At 42.0% G+C, this 23091-nt stretch overlaps 2 protein-coding genes across 4 annotated transcripts in view; both read right to left on the bottom strand.

The window, feature by feature from the left end:
* Zfand4 (zinc finger AN1-type containing 4) overlaps positions 1-10340 on the bottom strand; it is a 78398-nt gene extending 68058 nt beyond the window's left edge. For 2 of the 3 annotated variants that reach the window (XM_021224796.2, XM_040737572.1), the window contains exon 1: positions 9822-10075. The gene's annotated coding sequence lies outside the window, so the exon portion shown is untranslated. Of the gene's footprint in view, positions 1-9821; positions 10076-10258 lie in introns of those variants that run through there. The other variant, XM_040737570.1, reaches the window with a different exon arrangement.
* A 1582-nt stretch (positions 10341-11922) lies between these two features.
* Washc2c (WASH complex subunit 2C) overlaps positions 11923-23091 on the bottom strand; it is a 48784-nt gene continuing 37615 nt past the window's right edge. Inside the window, 8 exon segments of the mRNA XM_040737569.1 lie at positions 11923-12254; positions 14329-14506; positions 15360-15983; positions 18106-18318; positions 18663-18725; positions 19611-19730; positions 20344-20424; positions 20528-20656. Of these exon segments, the coding sequence (XP_040593503.1) occupies positions 12115-12254; positions 14329-14506; positions 15360-15983; positions 18106-18318; positions 18663-18725; positions 19611-19730; positions 20344-20424; positions 20528-20656 (1548 nt within the window). The 3' untranslated portion in view covers positions 11923-12114.

Raw genomic sequence — 23091 nt, 5'->3', positions numbered from 1 at the left:
AGAATTATGGATGTCTGTCATTGTTTAGGGGGTTGGTTACAAGTTGCTATTGGTTTCAATCAGAAAAAAAAGCTAAACAAGAGTTAAATTCAAAGATCTCTTTCTAAAAAAAAAGAATATGATAATAGGAATGACAGAAAAAAAGGGGAGATTATCAAATCTACTTTAACCCAAAACACAACTATAAACCTCAAAATATTTTACACTGGTATGGATTTTTGTTTATTGATACAAATTTAAAGTTATTTTGGCTATCCTATATGTAGTTTCTAGTCTTGTTTGGGGTACTGTGTTTGTACAGCTCATTTAAAAATGTAATATATAATTAGGAAATACGGATTAATAGTTACTCATCTATAATAGTTAAACTTATAGTCATGTTAGATATGTTTTCAAGGTTAAACAGATATATTTAGATAGATAGGTGGTCTTCAAACACTTCAAAGACCTACAGAATATAGCATTTAATATGTTTAATAACCTAACGCTTTTCATGACAGACACATTTGCTCCTGACAGCACCAATTTGCTTCAAAAGAGGATGATGGACATCAGAGAAAATCCGTATGGAGTTTGTGTTCTTTAGGCAAAAGCTAGCCATTTGAGCAAAGAAACTGAAACTGCCCTTGCCTCAGTTGCTGACAGTATACTGTCCAAACTGGACAAAGAGGACACACACACAAAGTAACTGCTAAAATTATCAAGACAAAGTAGGACAGCCCTTCATATTTCCCTACTTCTCAAAAATTTCTGTCAGATACATTAGGACTGTGGGCCAAAGATGGATGCCTCAACATTACAGAAGAGCTATGGGTGACTGCCCAGGGAGCCAGATGTTCCTGTTCTAAGGTAACATTAGACCCTTCTGTAAGGGTCTTTGATGGTGTTAAAGACAAATAATTACACTTGAAGATTTTTTTTATGTTATGATAAAAAGGTCAATTAGGTTTAAACTTTAGACTCACAAAGATAAATAATAGAATCTTTTCTCTAAATTTGCCAAATACAAAGGGACCAGACATTATAAATGTAATTCTTACTTGATAACTATGCTGTGTATAATCTTACCATGTTAAAATTAAAACCTTCCTTTTTAATTTGTACAAAAGGGAGAGATGCTGTAGAATAATCCTTTGGTACACTGTGAAAATGTGTTGCTCTCACTGTTAATAAAAAGCTGATTGACCAACAGCTAGGAAGGATTTTGGGAACAGAGAGAATGCTGGGAAGGATAAAGGGTGGAGTCTGAGGAGGCACAAGTCAAACACTGAAGCACCAACACAGGAAGTTCATAGATGAGGTAACTGAGACACAGGGCAGCACATATCTTAATAGAAATGAGTTAATTTAAGTTGTAAGGGCTGGGTGGCAACAAGCCCAAGCTATCAGCCAAGCATTTATAATTAATAAGTCTCTGTGTGGTTATTTGGGAGTGACTGCCAGAACACAGAGAAACTCCACCTACACTCCCCTGTTCTTCTCAGTCCAAGGCAACAACTATTCAACTACTTTCTCTTATAATTGCTTATTGCAAGCACTTCACATAAATTAGTGGTACAATATATGGTATTTTGCAACTGGTTTCTTTTGCTTTACATAAAGTTTTCAAGCATCAAGACTTCATTCACCCAGTAGATTAGTAATAGTTCCTAGTTAGTGCACACTATCTCTCCAGTCATTGGGTTAGGTCCTTGGGTGGTTTCAATTCGGAGCTAATGCACATACTGCTATAATGAAAAATCAGCTATCATCCAGACAAGTTTTCTTTTCTTGGTGATACATATGTAGTGGGTCACATGGCAACTGTATGGAGCAATGTATGGAATTATTAAACTTTTTCCAAGCAGTTTGAACCATTTTATAATAAATTAACAATACATGAGGGTACAGATTTCTTCACATTTGTGTCAATACTTTTTATTGTCTTTTTACTAAAGCTATCCTAGTGAGTACATAGTCGTGCATCATGGTTGTGACTGGAAAAGAGGGCATCCCTTTCAGCCTGAGGTAGAGTGAGAGCTAATGGTTGGCTGCTTTGCTTTTCTGATTTTCACCTTGAAGCTTGAACCCCAATATCAGTGTCTGGGTTTTTAATTTGCATGTTACACAGAATGTCCCTCCCTTCTTGGTTATGCAGAAGGTGTGGCAAAGGCAGGCCTTGAACAAATAAATGTAGGTTAACATGGTTAACAAGAAAGGCAAGTTATAAATCAGAAAATTTAAGTAAAGTGGATCTAAGTCCTTATAATTCTGTTCAAAAGTGAGAATTACAAGCTATTCTCGTGGTATTAATGGATTTTATGGAACCTCTAAACATAGTTACTGATTTGCAATATGCAGAAAAAGTTGTTTTGGATATTGAAACTGCTGAATCTATACCAGATGATACAAAATTGACTTTATTTTTTATTTAATTACAAGAAGTAATCAGGAATAGGAATCATCATATATATTTATATCATATATATACCACATCCAATTCCATACAAGTCTGCCAGGCCTTCTAGCACAAGGTAATCATGAAATTGGTCAACTATTGATAGGAAATGTGCTGGAAGCCTCAGAATTTCACAAAAAACACCATATTGTCATGCAGTGGTGGCACATACCTTTAATCCCAGCACTCAGGAGGCAGAGGCAGGCAGATCTCAGTGAGTATGAGCCCAGCCTGGTCTACAAAGCAAGGTTCAGGACAGTCAGGAATGTTATACAGGAAATCCTGTATCAAGAAACAAAAAAAAGCAAAAAACAAGAAAAAAAACACTGTATCAACAGCAAAGGTTTGAAAAAAGATTTTTCCATCACTTGTTAACAAGCCAAGGAAATTATAAGGAAATGTCCTAATTGTTTTTTATATAACCAAACTCCACTACCAGCAGGAAGTAACCCAGAGGATACTCAATGAAATGAAATCTGGCAACTGGATCTGCTTCATTTTGTAGAATTTGAAAATTAAAATATGTACACCACACCATTGACACCTATTCAGGTTTTCAATGGGCAACTGTTTTGAGTTCTGTAAAGGCTGACTCTATAATCACACATTTGTTAGAAGTTACAGCCATCATTGGAATACATATGCAAATTAACACTGACAATGCTCCAGCTTATGTCTCTTGAAAAAGTAAACTGTTTTTGCTTATTACAACTATAAAGCATCTTACAAGTATACCTCACAATGCTACACGAAAGCAATTACAGAAAGATCAAGTTGAATTATAAAGGACATGCTAAATAAACAGAAAGGGATAAAAAGATCCCCAGAAATAGATTGCATAATGGTTATTAAATTTGATGTCCTGAATGCCAATGAGAAAGGAACAAGAGCTGTGGAGAGACAGTGGATAATAGGAAAAAACTACGAAATTAAATCAGCCTATATACTTTAAAGATGTACTGACCTTAGAATAGAAATCAGGGTAAGTGCTGCATTCAGGAAAGGGCTTTGTTTTTCTTCCCCCCACAGGAGAAGAAAAGCTATGGATACCACAAAAATTGATAAAAGATTAGATCTGAACAAGAAACACCCCTTGATTAGAAGAGTTGAGAGTTAATCAAACGGATGGCTGTTCAATCTAACTAACTTTAAAATCAACAAATGCTTTCCACTTAGTCAAATATGACTTATCATAAGGGAACCTCCCCAAAACTAGGGTTGGAGAAGTATTTTGTTTTTGTCTTTTCAGGAGAATGAAGGCATCCAGCTAAGGAATCTGAAGACCACTGAACAAATAAGACATGCGAAGTCGAAGGACAAATCCTCCATTAAAAAAATGTCCTAAGAAAAAGAATAATTTGGCCTATTAGTATATTACATCTCCAACAAGATGCAATTTCATAAATCTTCCCAAATGTTTGCTTCTGCTTTTCTCTACAGACATATAATGCAAACTGTCTTTTTGTAGCCCTAATCCAATTAAAAATTAAAGCTGGCTTTGGAGTTGAAGTGTGGCTCTCTCCTTTTCTAAACCAAGCATGTTTGTTAAAGTAAAACCCAAGAGCTACCTTATATGGCACAGAAGAAAAAACAAAATTAAGGGACTATTTTATTGCCACTAATCTCACAAATATTGCCTCAAAATTTATAAGATTTATGTGTATATATATATATACATATATCTTTTGTCATGAAATTAATTGTCATATAGAGTACTAATTAATTCTTGAAAAAGGCTTCATCTAGCTTCCTGTACATGATTTTGGGTTTCAATCTCTATCAGGTAACTAGGAATTAAGTTTATGTACCCTGGATGTACACAACAAACATTGATCCTTTAACCTCTTAGAGATCTGCTACATGACATTTAAAATGTTAAAGTTTTCTACAGTTAACCATGACCATGCCTAACAGCAACCTTTGAAGTCTCAAAAAGGATGGTGGAGCCCTACAATGATGATTCCATCAGGACTGTGACAATGTCACTAAGCTGACAAACACAACCTAAAACTCAAGTTTGGACTACAAACTGCTCAGGACAATTTCAAGGTGGCTAGCTGAGATGATCCAGCCTCACAAACTACTCTAGCCAGGACTTGAGACAAGCCCTGCACTTTCCAATTAGACAGAACTAGGCAACAAATAATACAGCCACCTCTCCTAGGACTTGATGATTAACCCAAATTTTTCTTTTCAGGATCCCCTAAAGATGCCATTGGCCCCAGACAGCAGGAAGTAAATTTAAGAATATGATGCCCACGTACCCGAGTGGTGGGTGGGTGATTTTTTGGTCATTTGATGGGTTATAGATGTTTGTCATTGTTTAGGGGGGTTGGTCGGAAGTTGTTATTGATTATGGTCAGGAAGAAATTTGAACAAATGAGATTAGATTCAGAGTTCTTATTTGGAAAGGCATAAAGAGGGAATATAGATATGATTGGATATAAGGACAAATTATTGAATCTACTCTGAAAATAAGGGGAATGTATAAATAAGATAAAATGGTATATTGAATTGTTTTTTAAAGCAACTATTAGTTTCAAATATTTTACATTGTCTTGGATTTTTTGTATATTGCTACAAAGTTGAGATAATTTTGTTAGAATATATTGCACATACATTTCTAATCTTGTTCAAGGGTTGTTCCTATGAAACTCATTTAACAATGTAATGCAAATTTATAGTCTTTGAAAGTTATTATTACCAACTATTTAGGCTAATAAGGAAATGCAGGTTAGCAATTAATCACTTATTACAATTGAACTTATAGTCATATGAGGTATGTTTTCAAGGTCAAACATATATTTTAGATAAGTCATCTTCAAACACTTCTGAGATTTACAGAATATGACATTTAAGATGTTAACCTATGTTATAACATAGGTTCTTTTCTTTTTTTAAGACAATGAGACATGTCTTCTCCTGGCAGTACCACTCTACTACAGATGATGGGAACTGAAGAAACTCCACATGGAGTTTAGTTTCTCTGTGGCAAAAGTTAGCCACTGGGAAAGAAAGTACTCTTGCCTCAACTGCTGACAGTATGCTGTCCAGACTGGACACACAGGACACAGAAGAAAAGACTGCCAAACTTTCCAAAACAAGGTAGGACAGCCCTTCAGAATATCCTGCTTCCCAGAAGTCTGTTAGATATGCTAGGCCTATACGTTGAAGATTGATACCCCAACGTTGCAACCAGCTGTTTCTGTCACTTCTCACATTTTTTTGGAAGTCACTTGCTTCCACTTCCTGCTTACTCAAGTAATATTCCCTTCTCAGGCATCTGTTGAGCTGAAGATATGGAGTATTTCCTGTGAATTTGTCAATTGTTAATGGACTAGACACACCTGTTGATGTATTTATTGCCTGCATATATTGTATATAATTATTGTATATAGTTTTTCTATTAGTTATAACCTTTTTTATTTTAGGCAAACAAGGGGAAATGTGGTAATATCTTTTTTATACTCTAACAACTAAAGCTTGCCTGAAGATCAGAGGATGGAGCTAGTCACTAGTAACATGATTAATAAAACCCTCCTGACAGATATTGGGGTTCAAACTGAAGATCAGAAAAGCAGCCAGTCACTAGCTCTTACCTCTACCTCAGACTGAACTGGGTGATCCTGTCTCCATGAATCCTCAGAGGCAAATACTGACTTCATAGCTCTCCACCAAGCATCAGACTGCACTCCAGACTGCAATGCCCTCCTCGACATGGCTGGAGACTATAGCCACATGAGGTCTTTGCTTCTTCTTTATATACCCATCTAGTGCTGGGATTAAAGGCATGATCTCTGTTAATCCTTTAGACTGATTCACTCTCATGTAGCCTCAGAGAGATCCACCTGCCTCTGTCTCCTCAGTCCTGGGATAAAAGGTGTGTGCCACCACTGCTCAGCTTCTATAGCTAACTAGTGTGGCTGGCTTTGCATTCTGATCACCAGTGGCTTTATTAGGTCATAAACAATAATAAACAATATATCACTACAGCCTCTTATTAACCATAGAGGTCTGTACAGACAAACAGGAAGTGATATGGCTGGACAGAGAGAGGAAGGGATTAGGTGGGAGGAGACAGGCGCTCAGTCTCTTTTTGGCTGGGAAGTTGAGTAGGTAAGGTGGGTGTGGTTTGCTCCTTCCTCTCATATCTCTCAGCATTTTCCCCTATATCTGACTTCGGGCTTTAATTATTAAGAGCTATTAGAACTCATGCTATACTTTCTGGGGATTATTATTTTAAGGTGTTTTGTGTGTGTGTGTGTGTGTGTGTTTGTTTTTCAAGACAGGGTTTCTCTCTATTGTTTTGGAGGCTGTCCTGGAACTCGATCTGTAGACCAGGCTGGCCTCGAGCTCACAGAGATCCGCCTACCTCTGCCTCCCGAGTGCTGGGATTAAAGGCGTGTGCCACCACCGCCCGGCTACTTTAAGGTGTTTTACTTTTATTTATATTACATTTGTTTAACTCTGTGAAGCTATTTACTGTGCGTGCCTAAACACCTGATAGTCTAATAAAGAGTTGAATAGCCGATAGTAAGGCAGGAGAGAGAGGAATAGAGGCAGGAGAGGGAGATGGCAGGCAGAGAAGATAAATATGAGGAGAAATCTGGGGGAAAAGAATCAGGGAACAAACATGAGAGGAAGGAGGAGGACTTCAGGGACAAGTCACCCAGTCACCCAGCTACACAGCCAGATACAGAGTAAGAAGGAATAGAGAAAGATAAAAGGCCCAAGGCTAAAGACAGATGGAACAATTTAAGTTAAGAAAAGCTGACAAGAAACAAGTCAAGCTAAGGCTTGTCATTCATAACTAAGAATAAGCCTCTATGTGTGATTTATTTGGGAGCTGGGTGAGGGGTCCCCCGAAAAACAAAAAAGTAAAATCATCCAACAACATTCATTTAAAAAACAAAATGTAACCACATTGTAGTTTGTATATTGCTTAAAAGGTTCTGCTGGGTATACAGGCTGTAAGGGACAGTTAGAAAAGATGCAGAAGGAAAGATGCAGAGGAAGACATCAGGTAGTGAGAAGGAATTCATCAGGAAAGCAGAAGGGAGGCCTCAGGGCAGAAGAACAGAACAAAAAGAGAACAGAGTAGCACAACACAAAAACTAATAAAATACAGGAGAAACTTTTATCCCTCAAAAAAGAAGCCTGTTTTTTCTCATCGTCTTCATCTCATTCCCAGTCTCTCTGACTTGCAGGCTGGGCAGAGCTCTGCACTCTAAGGTAAAGGTTAAAAACTGAACCATTAATGGAGTGGATGCCAGTTTCTTATGTGGCTTTAATTGGTTATAGTTTGTTCTGTTTTTTTAAAAGTGGTATTTCATTTTTGTTTTCCTGCTGTATTGCCTAAAACATGACTTTTCTCCCTAATAAGTAAGGAGACTTACTTTTAGGGCAGTTTTAGATCCACAACAAAGCTGAGCAGAAATTATGAGTGTCCCCTGCATCTGTTCCTTCCCCACCTCCAGTTAACCTATACTCTTCACTAACACTGCTCATTATTAACAACGGAGGAACTGACACACATTGTCACCTGAGCCCATTGTTTACATTAGGGTTCACTTTCAGTGGTGTTCATACATCTTACAGGTATGGAAAATGTATAAAAACATGTATTTACCAGGACAGTATCAGGGTAGTTTCAGTACTCTAAAAATTCTGTGTTGGAGCTATTGATCCCTCCCCATGCCTAGAATCCCTAGCAACTTTTTATCTCTTTAGTGTTTCCATAGCTTCGCCCTTTCCAGAATGGCATCCAGTTGGAATCATACAATACACAACCTTCTCAGAGTGGTCTCTCTAAGGGACAAACATTTAAGGCTGTTTTGCAAAATTTCATGACTTGATGGCTTGTTTCCTTTAAGTGTAGACTATATTCTATTTTCTGGATGCAATACAGTTACATTTATCTATTCTCCTACGGAAAAATATCTTACATACTCAATTTGTTGGCAATTATGAACAAATTTGTTATAGATTTTGTACATAGGTTATGTTGATATATTTTAACTTATTTAGGCTAGATTTTATTATAAGAGTATTTTCCACTTTTGTGCATGTACACGTGTATACACTGTGTGCATGTGTGTCCATAGTGTGCATGTGTGTACATGTACATGTATGAACAGTGTGTGCATGGGTGTACACTGTGCGCACTGCATGTGGAGGCCAGCAGTCAGCATCAGGTGTCTTTATCATCTTCCACTTTGTTTTCAGGCATCACTGATCCTGACACTTATCAATTCAGCTTGACTAAGTGAATGGCAAGCATGAGGGCTCCTGACTGTCTCCACACCCTAGCCCTGGGATGGGCGCACACTGCTGTGCCCAGCTTTTCATGCAGGTACTGGGGATCCAAACTAAGATGCTCAGGCTTGTACAGTTAGCATATTACTTTCAACAGTTGAGCCACACCCCAGCCCCATTAGGTTTGGTTTTCTTAAAACAAAAGAAAACACAACCTGCCAAGGGGCTGGACAGATGACTCAGAGATTAAGAGCACAGGCTGCTCTTCCAGAGGTCCTGAGTTCAATTCCCAGCAACATGGTGGCTTACAACCATTTATAATGAGATCTAGTGCCCTCTTCTGGCACAGAGGCACACATGCAGGCAGAACATTGTACACATAATAAATAAATCTAAAAAAAAACCTGCCAAACAATATGCAAAAGTGGCTAAATAATTCTGCATTTCCAGTTCCTAACAATCCATGTCATCCCATCCTTTTGCGCTGTCTGTGTTCTGGGTTTTGACTTCAATTGGCAGTTCTCTAGTGTCATATAAGCACAGTTACCTTCTGAAAATATAGACTGATCCTGGAAGTCCTAAATCTGAAACGAGACTAGATAAAGTGACTATGAGTAGACGAAAATTAACGTTGCAGTAATAACACCATCAATGGTGCTGGAACATCCAAATCAAGTTTGGGCCCAGTCAGTGAGATAATTTCCTACGTACAAAAAGGACCAAGGGTGGGAACATCACTGAAAATGAGTGTATATAGAAAAGATATACTTGTCAGCAATGAAAATCAGTGTAACAGAAGACAAAGGAAGCTATGCAGTCTGGCCAAATCAGAATAGAATACTACAGGGAAAAATGGAAATTCAAGTGGGCCAGTGACCTAGCCAGTACTAAAACTGAGTCCCCTGAGATGGGAGTGGCAAGCCATGTGGCCTGCATGAATGAGCACTGGAACACCAATGGACAGTGACAACTCATACTGATGTGAAATGATAAGAATAAAACGACCCTTAAAGCTGATTAATTAGCTTAAAAAGAGGGAAAAAAATTCAAAATGAATCTCCAACATTTTCATCTTTTGAGATTTTTCTAGATACACAACCACAAAAGCAGCAATAAGCAGTTTCAGTACCTTGGACTTTTGCTTCCTTCTCGTCCAAAGAAACTTAGCCACACGACGAGTGAGCTTTTAACTTTTTCGCCCAACGTAAAAATACCCACAATACGATGCAGCCATTTAAAATGCTGACACTTGTACATTTACAGATGTGTGAAAATCGAGCCACTAGCCTGGGACTTGCTGCCCTGGGGCCAGGAACCACGCCCCGCAGGAAACACACTCAGACCCAAAGTCGGGTCAGCAGCGCCCGGGGCCGCGGGCGCGACCAGTTTGTACCCAGGGCCACGGCTGTCCGAGTCGCGTGAGTCCGGAGCAGAGAAGCGCGGAGGGCGCGACCAGGCTGCAGCCGAGGCGGGAGCACCTCTCCTGCCTGGCCGGGCCGCGAAGGCGCAGCGGGCCCCTCAGTCGCCCGCCCGCCCGGCCGCGCCCCGCCCCGCTGCGCCCCTCACCCGCTCGCCCTCCGGTGGTCCCGTCCGCCCGCTCGCTCGCTCGCCTGCGGCCGACAGGGGGCTGCGCGCCCACGACGACGGCCGACGCTGGCCTGCAAAACTCAGGTCCCGCCCTTTGTGACACCGCTCACCAATCGCCAACCAGTGCTGGCGGCGCCCTCCAATCAACCTGCGAGGGGAGGGGCCGAGCCTTCCGAGGCTGGCGGTTGCTCGGATGCCGGGGTCGCACGGGCGTTCAGGAAGGGGTGTCCGTTGAAAGAGGCCCGGATGTTGACCCTTTGTTACTGATGCGGGAGTCGACTGGGGCAAGGCAAGGCTGGAGACCTGCAGCAGTCTGTGGGCAAGAGCGGGGCCCAGGGCGGAGCGCCTTGGCTGGGGCACATCTAAGGTGCTTTGGGTCTGAAAGGGCTCCTGGCATTTGCTGTCCACTCATGGCTTTTCCAGAATCTGGGGCACTTAAAGGACGTCCAGGCTAGCCTGACTTAAACACTTTTTGTGCTCCACTCTTTGCTAACATTTATGACTCAATTGTATCATCTGTAAAATGGGGGCATTCATATGCCTTGCTTATAGTAGCTGGTAACTTTGTGTGCCTCTTGCTTTTGAGTAATTACTGAAGACTATTAAGTCATACAGGTGGCACCTTGGGCTGAAATCCCAGCATGCCTTACTGTTCACCAAGCTGCTAAACTGGGATATAAACTAACTGGCTTTAAGACAACACATGGCTTCCACCTAGATTGGGCCTTTACTGTATGAGTCCCTTCACAGGTGGTTCAGCTCAAGTGTTTTACTAGGTGAACTGCAGAAGAGGACAATGAAACTTCTAATAGTGAACTTGCGACTCGGGCTAGTCTTGTGAAAGAGCTCTCATCTGTCTTCTCCCATCTGCCCACTCAATTTCCACAGTTCTACCTACCTTTGTCAGCCTCTTGCCAGTGGCACTTAAACTCAGCCCATGATTAGAGCAGAGCTAATAGCTTCACACTGAGGTCGGCTCCATGATGGTGATGTCAGAGGCTAGAGTAGTTCCTGTGCTGGAAATCCTGACAGGTAACTCACAGCATGGGCGGCGGTGCCCGGTGTTTGACTTAGATGTCTGGCTTCTACTTTAAAGCTATTACCTCATCAAGTCATATCACTTACCATTCTAAGGGGCAGACAGATAAAAGGGTCTATACCTATTCTCAACAACAACCCTGCAGGCTTAGTACTGAAACCATTTACAAAGGAGGAAAGAAAAGCTAACAGGCAAAAATTTGCCTACAGCTAAACCATTTCTTGCAACTACTCAACTCCAGCGTCATGGGAGCCTGAATACAGCCACAGGTAATGTGACAATGATGGGTATGCCTGTGTTCCAATAAAACTTGCTTTGTAAAATCAAGACAGCAGAGAAGCACTGCTCCCCCTAGATGACTGCACAGGCATTTTTGGAATTCAGTGGAAACCTCACAGGTTTGGAGCCATAAGTGCATAGCTTTTTGCCTCCTTTGACCTGCCTAGACCATCACTGAACTCACAGCCCCACCCACAGCACAAGGACTTCAGGTCTCCTGACAAGAGCTGTCTGCATTCCCTGCCCACACAGGAAAATCACAAAGCCATTTCCTCTGTAGCATGCCCTTCTGTGCAGTCTAATTTAGTAAAAACAAACAACGGTGAAGCATTCATTTTTTATTTGTAACCTTAAGCATAATTAAGTCGGTGCAGAAAAATATTAGTTACATTGGGTAACAGTTGAACTAGGTGTTTCGGTATTTGCTTTTGGAATCCAGTGAAGAGAGTGAGTGTAGAAGACAACATCACTAACTGAAAATAGAATGGGAGGATGAACTGTGAAGACCCCAAGTGCTTTACTGGCTCCCAAAGGCATTCAGGGGGTCATCAAAAATGTTGGATACTTTGTGATCAGATCTTAGTTCAGATGTGGCCTCTGCAGACTGGCTTTTGGGTTTGGACTTCTTAGCCTTGAGACCAGAGGAGAAAATATCATCTTTGAAAAGAAAAAAAAAAGTTAAGACAGGCAAGAAAATGGGAATTTAAGACACAACCACACAAACTGCCCAAGATCCAATTCTGATAACACACTCTAGAAGAGTACCAATACAAAAGCCCAATTCTGATAACATACTATAGAGTACCAATACAAAAGTAGAACCTCTTAGGTTCTGGTCCTGGCTCAGTTCATGGTACCCATGTTTTATGATGATATGTAAACATCAGGTTCTTATATGTGTGTGTGCACATGAAGACAGAAATGGGACGGTGGACTGGCTCTCTAACTCAGCCTTGGACACTGAACTGACTTCTGGCTTCTTTCCACTCTGGCTTCTAAGGGCAGGGAGAACATGCAAAGAGAAAGTCAATACAGAATGCACTCTCAGATACACGAGTCAATCTGCGGCACATCTCAACAGTAAGAATGAAGTCTGACTCATTCATGTCAGTGTCTCAGACTTTTAACCGTGTTGCTTACCCAGTAATGTAGAAGTATTTTCTTGTCACTGCCAGCCCACAAAGAATGACACAGAGACTTATTAATTATGAAAGCTGAGGCCATAACTTAGGCTTGTTCCTAAGTAGCTCTTATAACTTACAATAACATATTAATCTATGTTCTATCATGTGGTGTTATCTCTTCCATCTTGCACCACCTGTTTCTTCCCTGTGTGCTGGCGTCTCCCTTGCACCTAGATTCATCTACTTTCTCTCTTTCTGTCCAGAAGTTCCACCTATACCTCCCGCCTAACTATTGGCCATTCAGCTCTTTATTAAACCAATCACAGCAATGTATCTTCACACAGTGTACAAATACCTTACACCACATAATGTTTAGTAAGATTCTACCACACCAAATTTCAGCATTTGTACATAAAGACAGATATACAAAAATGATGCAGAGCATGGCATTAACTGTCCTTAATAAGTTAACAGCTTACTCAAAACACTGGAATCAAAGGAGATTTCTATGTGCCAATACGGAAAAATATTTAAGATGCAACTAGAACAGGTAAAGTCTGTTCTTATTTATTTTTAAATTGAGTATGTAAATACATAGTAATGCTATGTCTTAAAGGATGCACAACAAACTTAACATTGCTTAGCTTTAAAAGTTTTTGTTCCTCCACTTATAAAATTTTCTAAGGTGAATGACTATTACCATAAGCATGTATGACAATTTAATAATGAAAGAAAGTCGTGTATGCCTGTAACCCCAGTACCTGGGAAGGCTAAGATCAGGAGACTTGTAAATTCAAGGTTAGCCAGGGCTACAACAAAATCATGTGTCAAAAAATGAACAAAGAAAAGTAACCCAAGTCTCTTCTACACTACACATGAGGATAGAGCATCAGGTTTACCAGGGGGACAGACTCAGTGTGGCTCTGCAACAAAGACTCTCCCAGTCAGTCCCAAGTACAGACTTGGGCGGACAGAGGGAGAAAGGCCATGCTCCAGCTCCTGTCCAGGCCTACCAGCACAGGATCCACCAGGCGCCCAACATCTATAGTTATCAGCATTTGGCTTGCTTGTTGGCTGAGGAGTGGGTACAGCATGTTCCCACATACACAGAACTCAGGGGGAAGGCAAATCTCATATGCAACTTCACTGCACAGCCATGCTCTCTTATACTGACCAGTCCTTAAGCTGCTGCCCCTCAATGTCCTGCTGCTATTCTGACTCAACCAACTTCAAGGCCTGCTGACAGCATGGCAAAGAAGGTTCTGATGGCTTCTCCTTTCAAAAACAGTGCTGGTCAGATGATGGCGGGGAGCACTAAGATAAAAGCTAGCGTCTACGTTCAGGTCAAATGCTGGGTGCTGTCTTAGACCTTGATCCTCAGCATAGCCTAAGTTTGCCTCATGAAAATGATTAGTCCATTTACACATCACATTCTTAGACTAACCATGGTTCCACAGCAGAGAAAAGAAAACCTACTGAGGAACAAAGTGCATGAGAGGGCAAACTGAACGCCAGCAACAGGAAGCACACTCAGCCTGTGAAGAGTGAGGCCCTCTGAGGGTACTGCAGACAGCCACACGTACAGAAGGACAGATGCCCACACTCACCTGTGTCATCACCAAACACAGACTTGGCCTCCACTTTCTTTTTGGACTTTTCTTTGGGTTTTACATTTAAGTCAGCAAAGATATCGATATTATCATCAAATAAGTTGGGTTCCAAAGTTCTCTCCTTCTCTCTCTTTTTTTGAAAAGGTTTCACGGCTTCCGTAGCAAATATATCATCCTAGTTAAGCCCAAAAACATTTTTTTTGTAAATAAAAGCATTTTTAAAACTAAAAATAGTTGAATTTATAGACATGCAGCGAGCAGGGTGCCCAGACTTCCCCCACAGGCTGACAGATACTACCCCAGGCTCTGCACAACTTGTCCTCACATTCTTTGAGTCACAGTGCAAACACCACAGAGAGCCGCCTCCCACTGTGAGTGTCCTCTGCCTCAGGTAGTTTTCTTCATGGCATTTAGTGCCTTAACTACCTCCTACTCTGTTTGGGTCTCACTCTTCTCCTTGAGATCTCAGGGGACAGAGCACCTCGCTCTCCCACTAGCCCCTGGACCACTATGGTCAATAAACATCTGCTGAACAAATGTCACAAAAGTCTTAGCATCAAAGCCCTGCTAACCAGAGTCCCAGCCAGAAGCAGAGCTTAAAAACACAAGCTGTACCAATGTGTTACAGAACAACGTGTCAGCCAAGCTGATAGCAGCACCGTTCTGCAAAAATTTCAATAGCAAACAAAAATAATTAAAAACATATACACGCACCCACATGCCTCTATATATAAAAATCAGGACGCAGGGTTCATGCTGTGGCTCAGTGAACTGTGAAGCATTTTTGCCTAACATGTACTGCGTTTTGGGCTCTATCCCCAGGACTAAAAGAATACTTTTTAAATAATTCAAGGCTTATAGCAAAGATTAAAAGACAGCAAGAACCACCCTTATGGTTACTAGCAAGTGACTTAAGCATGACTAATAACAAGTAGGCAGCAGACAAGCAAACACACAGCATTGTCCACAGCTCAAGACTCCAATCAGCTACTTTCCTTGAAGACCCAGACATGAAATACTTGTGTTACCTCAAAAATGTCTTGAGTTTTTGATACAATGTCCTGATGGCTGTCAGATTTCAACTCATTCTTTTTGCCTTTCTGATCTGCAAAGAGATCATCCTCATCTTCAAGGAGCGGGAAAGGGATCCTTTTCTTTGTTGGTCTTGGTTTGACAGTCTGGAAGAGATCATCAGCACTGCTGGCCTCACTGAGAGCGGGGAACACGAGGCTCTTCTCTTTACTTCCTCCTGACAAGTGGGCTGGGGTCTCTGCTGCCTTGACTTTTGTTCCCTCCATGGACTGTGATCTTATGCTCTTTGGAAAGATGTCCCCAGAATCAAAAAGGTCAGCCTCATTTCCAGTCTGAGGCAGAGACGTCACCAAAAAGCTTCTGTCCACTGCAGACAACGCAGGACCACTTTCCCAAGGTGGAGCAGCTGGGGCCATGGCTTTTTCAGAGCTGATCTCTCCACTGGTCATCCTGGGCTGCAGATGAGGTTGAAGGCCATTTGGAGAGATGGGACTACTGGCCAACTGTGCAACAGGTCCTCTGGAGACACTCACGTCCTCACTCTCACTGGACTCCTGGGCAGCCAGCCGCCTAGCAGCGCGGGTCTGCGGCCTCCGCTTTCCTCTCACTTTAACACGACTCTGCAAAGACAAACACATACACACCATGATCTGATGGAAAAGTGTTCAAGGCTAGCATAGCAAAGACTCAATAATTCAAAATACCATGAAGCTATTTGGTTTACTTAAATTAGGTATCACCTAAGCCAGTGGTTCTCAACCGCCCTAATGCTGTAACCCTTTAATACAGTTCCTCATGTTGTGGTGATCCCCAACACAAAATTACTTCGCTGCTTCTTCGTAACTGTAATTTTGCTACTGTGATAGATCATAATGTAAATATCTGTTATGAGACCCCAAGGGAGTTGTGACCCACAGGTTGAAAACCAATGATCTAAGGAAAGAAAAAGCTGTTTCACATGTCTTTTTGGTTGTAAGTCTAGCCTTTTATAGCTCAGCCATCTCTCTGGCCCTTACGATTTCTAAAAGGGAGTTAACCAGTTCCCACTACTTCAGGACTCAATCCTTCTTAAACCATTTAGTACTATCTTTCTAAGTATTTTTCCCCAAAAATATATTTTAGTTTAGTTTATGTGTACTGGTGTTCTGTCTCTGTCTGCATATATCCCTGCATTCCACATTCATGTAGTGCCTGAGGAGGCCATAAGAGAGCATCAAGTCGGGCAGTGGTGGCGCAGAGGCAGGCGGATCTCTCTGAATTCGAAGCCAACCTGGTCTACAGAGCTAGTTCCAGGACAGCTAAGGCTGTTGCACAGAGAAACCTTGTCTCAGAAAAAAACGTAAAACAAAACAAAGAGAGCATCCAATCTCTTGGAAATGAAGTCATGGACAACTGTGAGCAGCCACGGAGGTGCTGGGAATTGAACCCAGGTCCTCTGAAAGAGCAGGCAGTGCTCTTAACCACTTGAGCCTCCTCCTACTCCTGTATTTTAATCTTTTGAAAACAGTTTCATGCAAAAAACTCCAATGTTGCTGGAACCACAGAAAGCAGGTGTGCTGGTGTTCTGTGACTCAAAACACACACACACCTCCTCACCCCTTAATTCAAAGTCAGGTACCTAACCCCCCATCAAAAAAAAAAAAAAGAATTGAGAGGGATTCTAGCACCAACTTTTATCAGGATCTGTGACCAAGGAGATATGAGGAAATAAAGAAAGAAGAAACCGATGGTGCTGTTTTTTTCTTAGTCAACAGACTGGTATTCAAGTATTAGACCTTGTAAAATGTGGCTGGAACATGAGAACCTTTGCAATGACCTCCAAAGAGGAATCTCTTAATAATTGGGATTCAATATTTCTAATGTTTTCCAAAATAAAAAAAAACCATGCTTTGCTTTGAGAAGATTCAACTTATTTTGGACAAAATACTTAACTATGTCTGTTTGCTCCAAAGAAGCATGACTTTAGGAGGCTTTGAGTGATGAGGCTGGCAGCCCGAGCAGAGGTATATATATAACCCGGATACAGTGCATGCAATGCATGAACTTGCCAAAGCATAAAGACAGTCTCTAAAAAACACAATTTTAGGAAGTAGCTAATTTAAGCTTGAGAGATAACAAAAATAACAAGTTTTTTTTAATACAGGAAAAATAAACCTGAAAACACTACAAAATTATTTGTTGTCCAGGGACAGATCATCCTGGGTCCTGCTGCCTACTTGGACACCTCTTAAGACTTCAGAGAGAAGGGAGACTGGAGAGAAAAAGAAAATTCACTAAAATAGAAAGAAAACTTCCAAGAGTTCATTCAAAGTCCACAAAGGACACCATTTTCATCAGCTTTCTTAGTGGGCAAGAACAGCTTGGGATCCCACGGCAGAGGGCCAACACCACAGCAACAGGGAAAACCACAGAAGTGAGGCTGGCATGGTGCTCTAGAGCACTGTGGGAAAGGCACCAGGGCTAGTGAGCAACAACAGGACATAGCTGGTGATTAGGCACTGGGGGCCTGGTGTGACTGGTATTTAGTGATGGGGGGGAGAAACTGGAATAGAAGTGGGTGATGGAGAAGCAGAAGCACAATTAGGAAACTGGAGAGGCAGAAGGGAGGGCTAAACAAAGATGAGATGCCTCCTTCAAGCAGGGAGGTGAAGCTGGGCTACACCAAGTTCACACACTGGTCTAGAATGCAGCGCTCAGGTTAGTCTGGCTAAAAGAAAAACAAACAGAAGACGGTTGGATCACCTTGTTTGCACTGTGTAAGGTATCTGCCTGGGCTGGAAGATCGAAGCTCACACCAGCCTCCTCACTCCCAGCAAGAGTGGACACACTTTCCGGGCCGTGGCTCCTTCCAGGTTCAGATGAAGGAAAAGCTAATTCACATGAAACAGGCTTTGTTCCTGGGATCTGCAGAGGTGCAGTGGGCAGCAAGGCTGCTGGGTTAATTGCTAAATTTGCCTATGGAAGAAAATGGAACTCAGTATTTGTTCTTAAACACAGGGCAGATTACCATTTCTGTGACACATGACATCTGTGTTACACACAGTGTAGAACACAAGAGACTATACATGTGGGAAAATCACCTGATCCAGGCTCAGTGGGGCACACACTTGTGCCCACCGCTAGGATCAAAAGACACTAAAGAGCAGTGCATGAGAAGCAACAACTAGGCAAGGGCAGGGGGCGTGGTGCTGGCAGGGGAGGAGATGAGAGAATGCTTGACAGCAGCTGAAAAACTGAAACTCCACAAATTTTATAGGTGCCACAGGCAGGCATGAAAACTCCACATCCAATATAATTACTTGTATTTTCCCGATCCGACTGGATGGCTCTCTGCTTTTAAATGGAGTGAGACCTGAAGAATCCTGTGTGAAATTAAATTTAGTTAAAAATCCATTGAAGGAACAGGAAGCAAACTGTCTCTTGGATTACATTCTTATCTGCAAGTAAATCTGTGATGGAGAGAAGCTGTCCTGACTGCAGCTCTCTGACTCTGCCCTGGAGCCTCCCAGCATGGGCCTGCTGGCTCCACCCCACTGCGGCTGCCTCCAGCATGCAGGAGGGAAGCCTGTCTGCCATATGACAGGCACAAGGAGTAAAGGGAAACACCGATGATAAGACAGAGCTGTAGTTTTGTCAGAACACGTCATGATGAGTAGTCCAACATGGCAAATATCAAAAGAGCACACAAGCTCTCCTATGGCCTGGTGCACAAATTCTAAACACAAAAGCATCTGAATTCCAGGGAAGCTAAGAGATATGCTAACCAAGTGCCTCATTTCCCAAGAGCAGGCAAAGGGGCCTCAGTGAAATTTCCACACACAACCGCAACTGTCTGGCTTCCTTTGTGGAGAAGCCCCACAGAAGGGAGGTTTTACAGCAGCTATCTTGGAGAAGTGACCCTGAGGAGGAACCAAGAAACTAGGTGTTATTTGTATTAATTAGAGTATAATTCTACTTCAATGAAGCCCAGAAGGAGAAATGGAGGCACTAGTGAAAAATGATCTTTTATCCTATCTTAACATCAAATTGGAAACTGAGTTTGGCATTTGGTCTAAACACAATAATGGTTAAATACAGAGTCACGGGTTCCTCAAGTGTGGAGGAAAGTAGGGGAAAGGGTACAGTGAAAGGCAGGTGCTAGCTGCCATTCCCTCCTTAACTAAGAATTTGGGGTGACCTGGTCTACGCCACAGAACTATCTGAGCACGATGTGGTGAGAGCTGAACACCCTCAAGGAGAGCTCTAACCTGTGGTGTTTCTGCTTTCCATGAGCTTTTCTCTTTGCTACCTTGAGTAGACTCAGGAGGTTCCTCGCTCTTTAGAGAAACAGGCTGATCTTTTTTCAGTACTACCTTTTTTTCTGGTACCTTCAAAAGAAAAAAACAGAAAAGTCTATCATGTATCTTCAAAATTTTGAACAATAATGAAAAGAGGAACTTGGCCTCTGGATTTTGACAGTCCATTCACAAATGAGGGTTAACCAACTCATCAGCAGCATTTCAGAGATAGCATCCTAAGTACTGTGGTTTTTCTAGGGCTCAGATGCAGTTCAGGGGCAGAAGGATGGCCTGGCTGGCATGCACAGATCTTGAGAGGAAAAAAAAGATCATGACTTACACAGGAATCTTTCTGCAATATAAAGGGAAACATTACACAAAACCTAACATTGCAGGGAAAAAAATACACATAGGCTAAAATTCAGATTGAAAGGTTTGCATCTGAAAGGCACAAAAATGTAGTCTGTATTCTATGCAAGGGTCTGTTGATAAACTTTAAAAATCAAACAAGTGTGAACCACAATCAGAGAAGCGGGATCAGTTAGTGTTATGAGCTGAAGTCACATCCTGAGTACATACTACTCCATACATCATCTGACATTCCTTTACTAGTAAGCCTTACAATCCTCTGCTAATTTCCTTTCATCCATAGCCAAATATTGGTTTCCTATCCTCCCCAAGCCTCAGAGTAAAAAGCTGGTACCACAGGCTGAGTCTTAGCAGAGCTGAAAAGGTCATCATCTTCATCATCCCCAAACAGGCTTCCACCACATGGCACTGATACCTGAAAAAGATGACAGTCAGATTACACATCCAAAAGTAAAGCAATTTACCTATAGCTGTGAGCTACACGATCCCTAACACAGTGGGAATCAGTAGGAACTAACCCTGGTTTTTTTGGTGCCAGCAAAAAGATCAACATCTGGGTCATTGTCCTTTTGCAGCTTGTGGCTGAAAAGCAGCTCTTCATCCTGGAAGACACCTGTGCTCCTGGGGCGGCCATCAGTTTTGAGACCCTGGGCAAAAGACAAGATCAAAAATGAGTAACAAAGATGTCCCCCTGGTAAAACTATGACCACAGCCTATGTGCTCATCAGCAGGCTAAAGACACTTACACAACAGAATGCTACACAGCTAACCAAAGTAGTGGTGGGTAAATGAATTATCAAAAACAGTGGTGAATACATTTGTAAATGCAGATAACATATGCACAATATTTCAACCTTCAAGCAGTACCTAAACTTTTTATTACCTTCACCTCACCCCACCAAACAACAACCCAATCCTAATCCAATAGCTCTATAATGACTGAAGAAGCAGCATTCTTCGGGTAAAGCCAAACCACACTGAGTTCTCCATCTCATTTCTGAAAGGAAGAACAGTGTAGAAATTACTATGAACAACGTATTTGGCTTGGTATTAAAGCGTAAGGGCTGGGGAGGTGGCTCAGTAGGCAAAGTGACTGCAGCACACGCATGATGACCTGGGTCCCACCACCCCACCACCCACACAAGAAACACGGGCTTGGTGGTTCTCATCTATAGCCCCGGACTGAGGGCCCCCTGCCTAACTACCTGCCATCTTGGTGGAATATTATTGGCCCTTACTCCTCCTGTCACCTTACCCCATCCTATGATTCCCATCCCCTACCTCAGCCCTATATAAGTTCATACCTGTTAAAATAAAGAGATCCTGCTTCAACAGACTCCCGACTCAGTGTATATTCCACCCCCCCACCTCGCCCCATCCCCCCCCCCACACACACACTCACCATCCTGCTCAGCCCCAAGAAGACACTGGCTGGACTGGCCCTTCCCCCACTCTACCTGCCGGAGGAGCCAGCATTTCGTCACAATAGAAACCCTAAGACACTAGGTTTTACAATTTGTTAAAAGTCAATGATATTTTTTCAGCATATTCACAGTTGTGAAACCATCACAATCTAAAAACCTACATGTGATCTCACCCAACCCTCAATAAAAGCCAAACAATTAGTGGTCGTGTTTGCTTACTTCTTTTCTCACAGCCCCAAGCTATCTGTTCCCGAGTGTAGTGTACACATAATCCCACATCTGTGGGTAGAAGCCAAGGGTAAGATCATGTGTACTCTTCAGTTACTCTCCACCTTCTTCAAGACAGGGTCTCTCACTAAACCTGCTACACGTGTTCTGAAGACAGAACTCAGGTCCTCAGATTTGTGCTGCAAGCTTACCTGTTCTCAATAAGCCCCTCACTGGCCCCTGAACTACAGTTTTGTATGTGTAAGTCTTGCAATGCATTCAATAAGTATTCCTAAATACTTTAACTTTTTGTTGATGCTGTAAATAAATTTTACGACTATATAAAACTATAATATATCAATATACTAATTTTCTTTTTTTAATTTTTAAATTTATATACTATCCCTAGTTCTCCCTCCTCCTCCCTCCCCTTCCCCCCTGCCAACCCCCACCCAGGCCTCTGAGGGGGTAAGACCTCCCTTGGGGAGTTAAAGTCTGGCATATCAAATTGAGATGGGACCAAGACCCTACCTCCTGTATTAAGGCTGAACAAGGTATCCCACCACAGGGAGTGGGCTCCACAAAGCCTATTCATGTATCCAGGGTAAGTCCTGGTCCCATTGTCAGGCCCCTCCACCCAACATATCAAACCACATAACAGTCACCCACATGCAGAGGGCTTAGTTCGGTTCCATCCCCAGCTGTCAGTCCATAGTCTGTGAGCTCCCACTAGCTCGAGTCAGCTGTCTCTGTGATTTTCCTATCATGACCTTGACCCCATACACTGATTTTCTATTCTGCAAATGTTGCTTAGATATTCCTGTTATCTGATATGGACAGCTTCTAACCTGGATACCTCACTAGAGCTTCAAGTACAAGGCTGACTGGAATGGCAAGAGGGAGTATTCCTAAGTCTTCAGGGGAAAGCCCTCTGTCTTCAGCCTCCGAATGTCAACTGTGGGTTTTCATAGATACTCTGAGCAAACTGAGGGCGCTTCCTTCTACATTTACTTTCATAAGCAATCTTGTTTTCACATTTTTAATCACGAAAGGGCTTGGACTTTTTCAAATACCCTTTCTGTATCTATCAGGATGACAATGTGCTTTCCATCCTGTAATTTATTAAAACAATAATTACATGAACTGATTTTTATATAGTCAATCAACTACCTTGCATTCTTAAGAGAAATCCCACTTCTGCTGGGTTTTCCTCTTATTTTCCAAACCTATGTCTGCCAGGACTACGTTGAACATTTTACCATCCACTTTGAGAAAATATCAGTTTGTAGTTTTTAAGATATATCTGGTCTTGGGCTGGAAAGATGGCTCTGTGGTTAAGAGCATTGGCTGCTGTTCGAGACGACCTGGGTTGGATTCCCAGCATCCACATGGCAGCTCACAACCACTTGTACCTCCAGTTCCAGATGATCTGATGCCCTCTTTTAGCTTCT

The sequence above is a fragment of the Mesocricetus auratus genome, unplaced genomic scaffold, assembly GCF_017639785.1.
Source record: "Mesocricetus auratus isolate SY011 unplaced genomic scaffold, BCM_Maur_2.0 Super-Scaffold_100676, whole genome shotgun sequence".
In the NCBI taxonomy this organism is placed as follows: Eukaryota; Metazoa; Chordata; class Mammalia; order Rodentia; family Cricetidae; genus Mesocricetus; species Mesocricetus auratus.
Note: the sequence above shows the minus strand (reverse complement) of the source record. Positions and strands in the feature narration are given on the sequence as shown.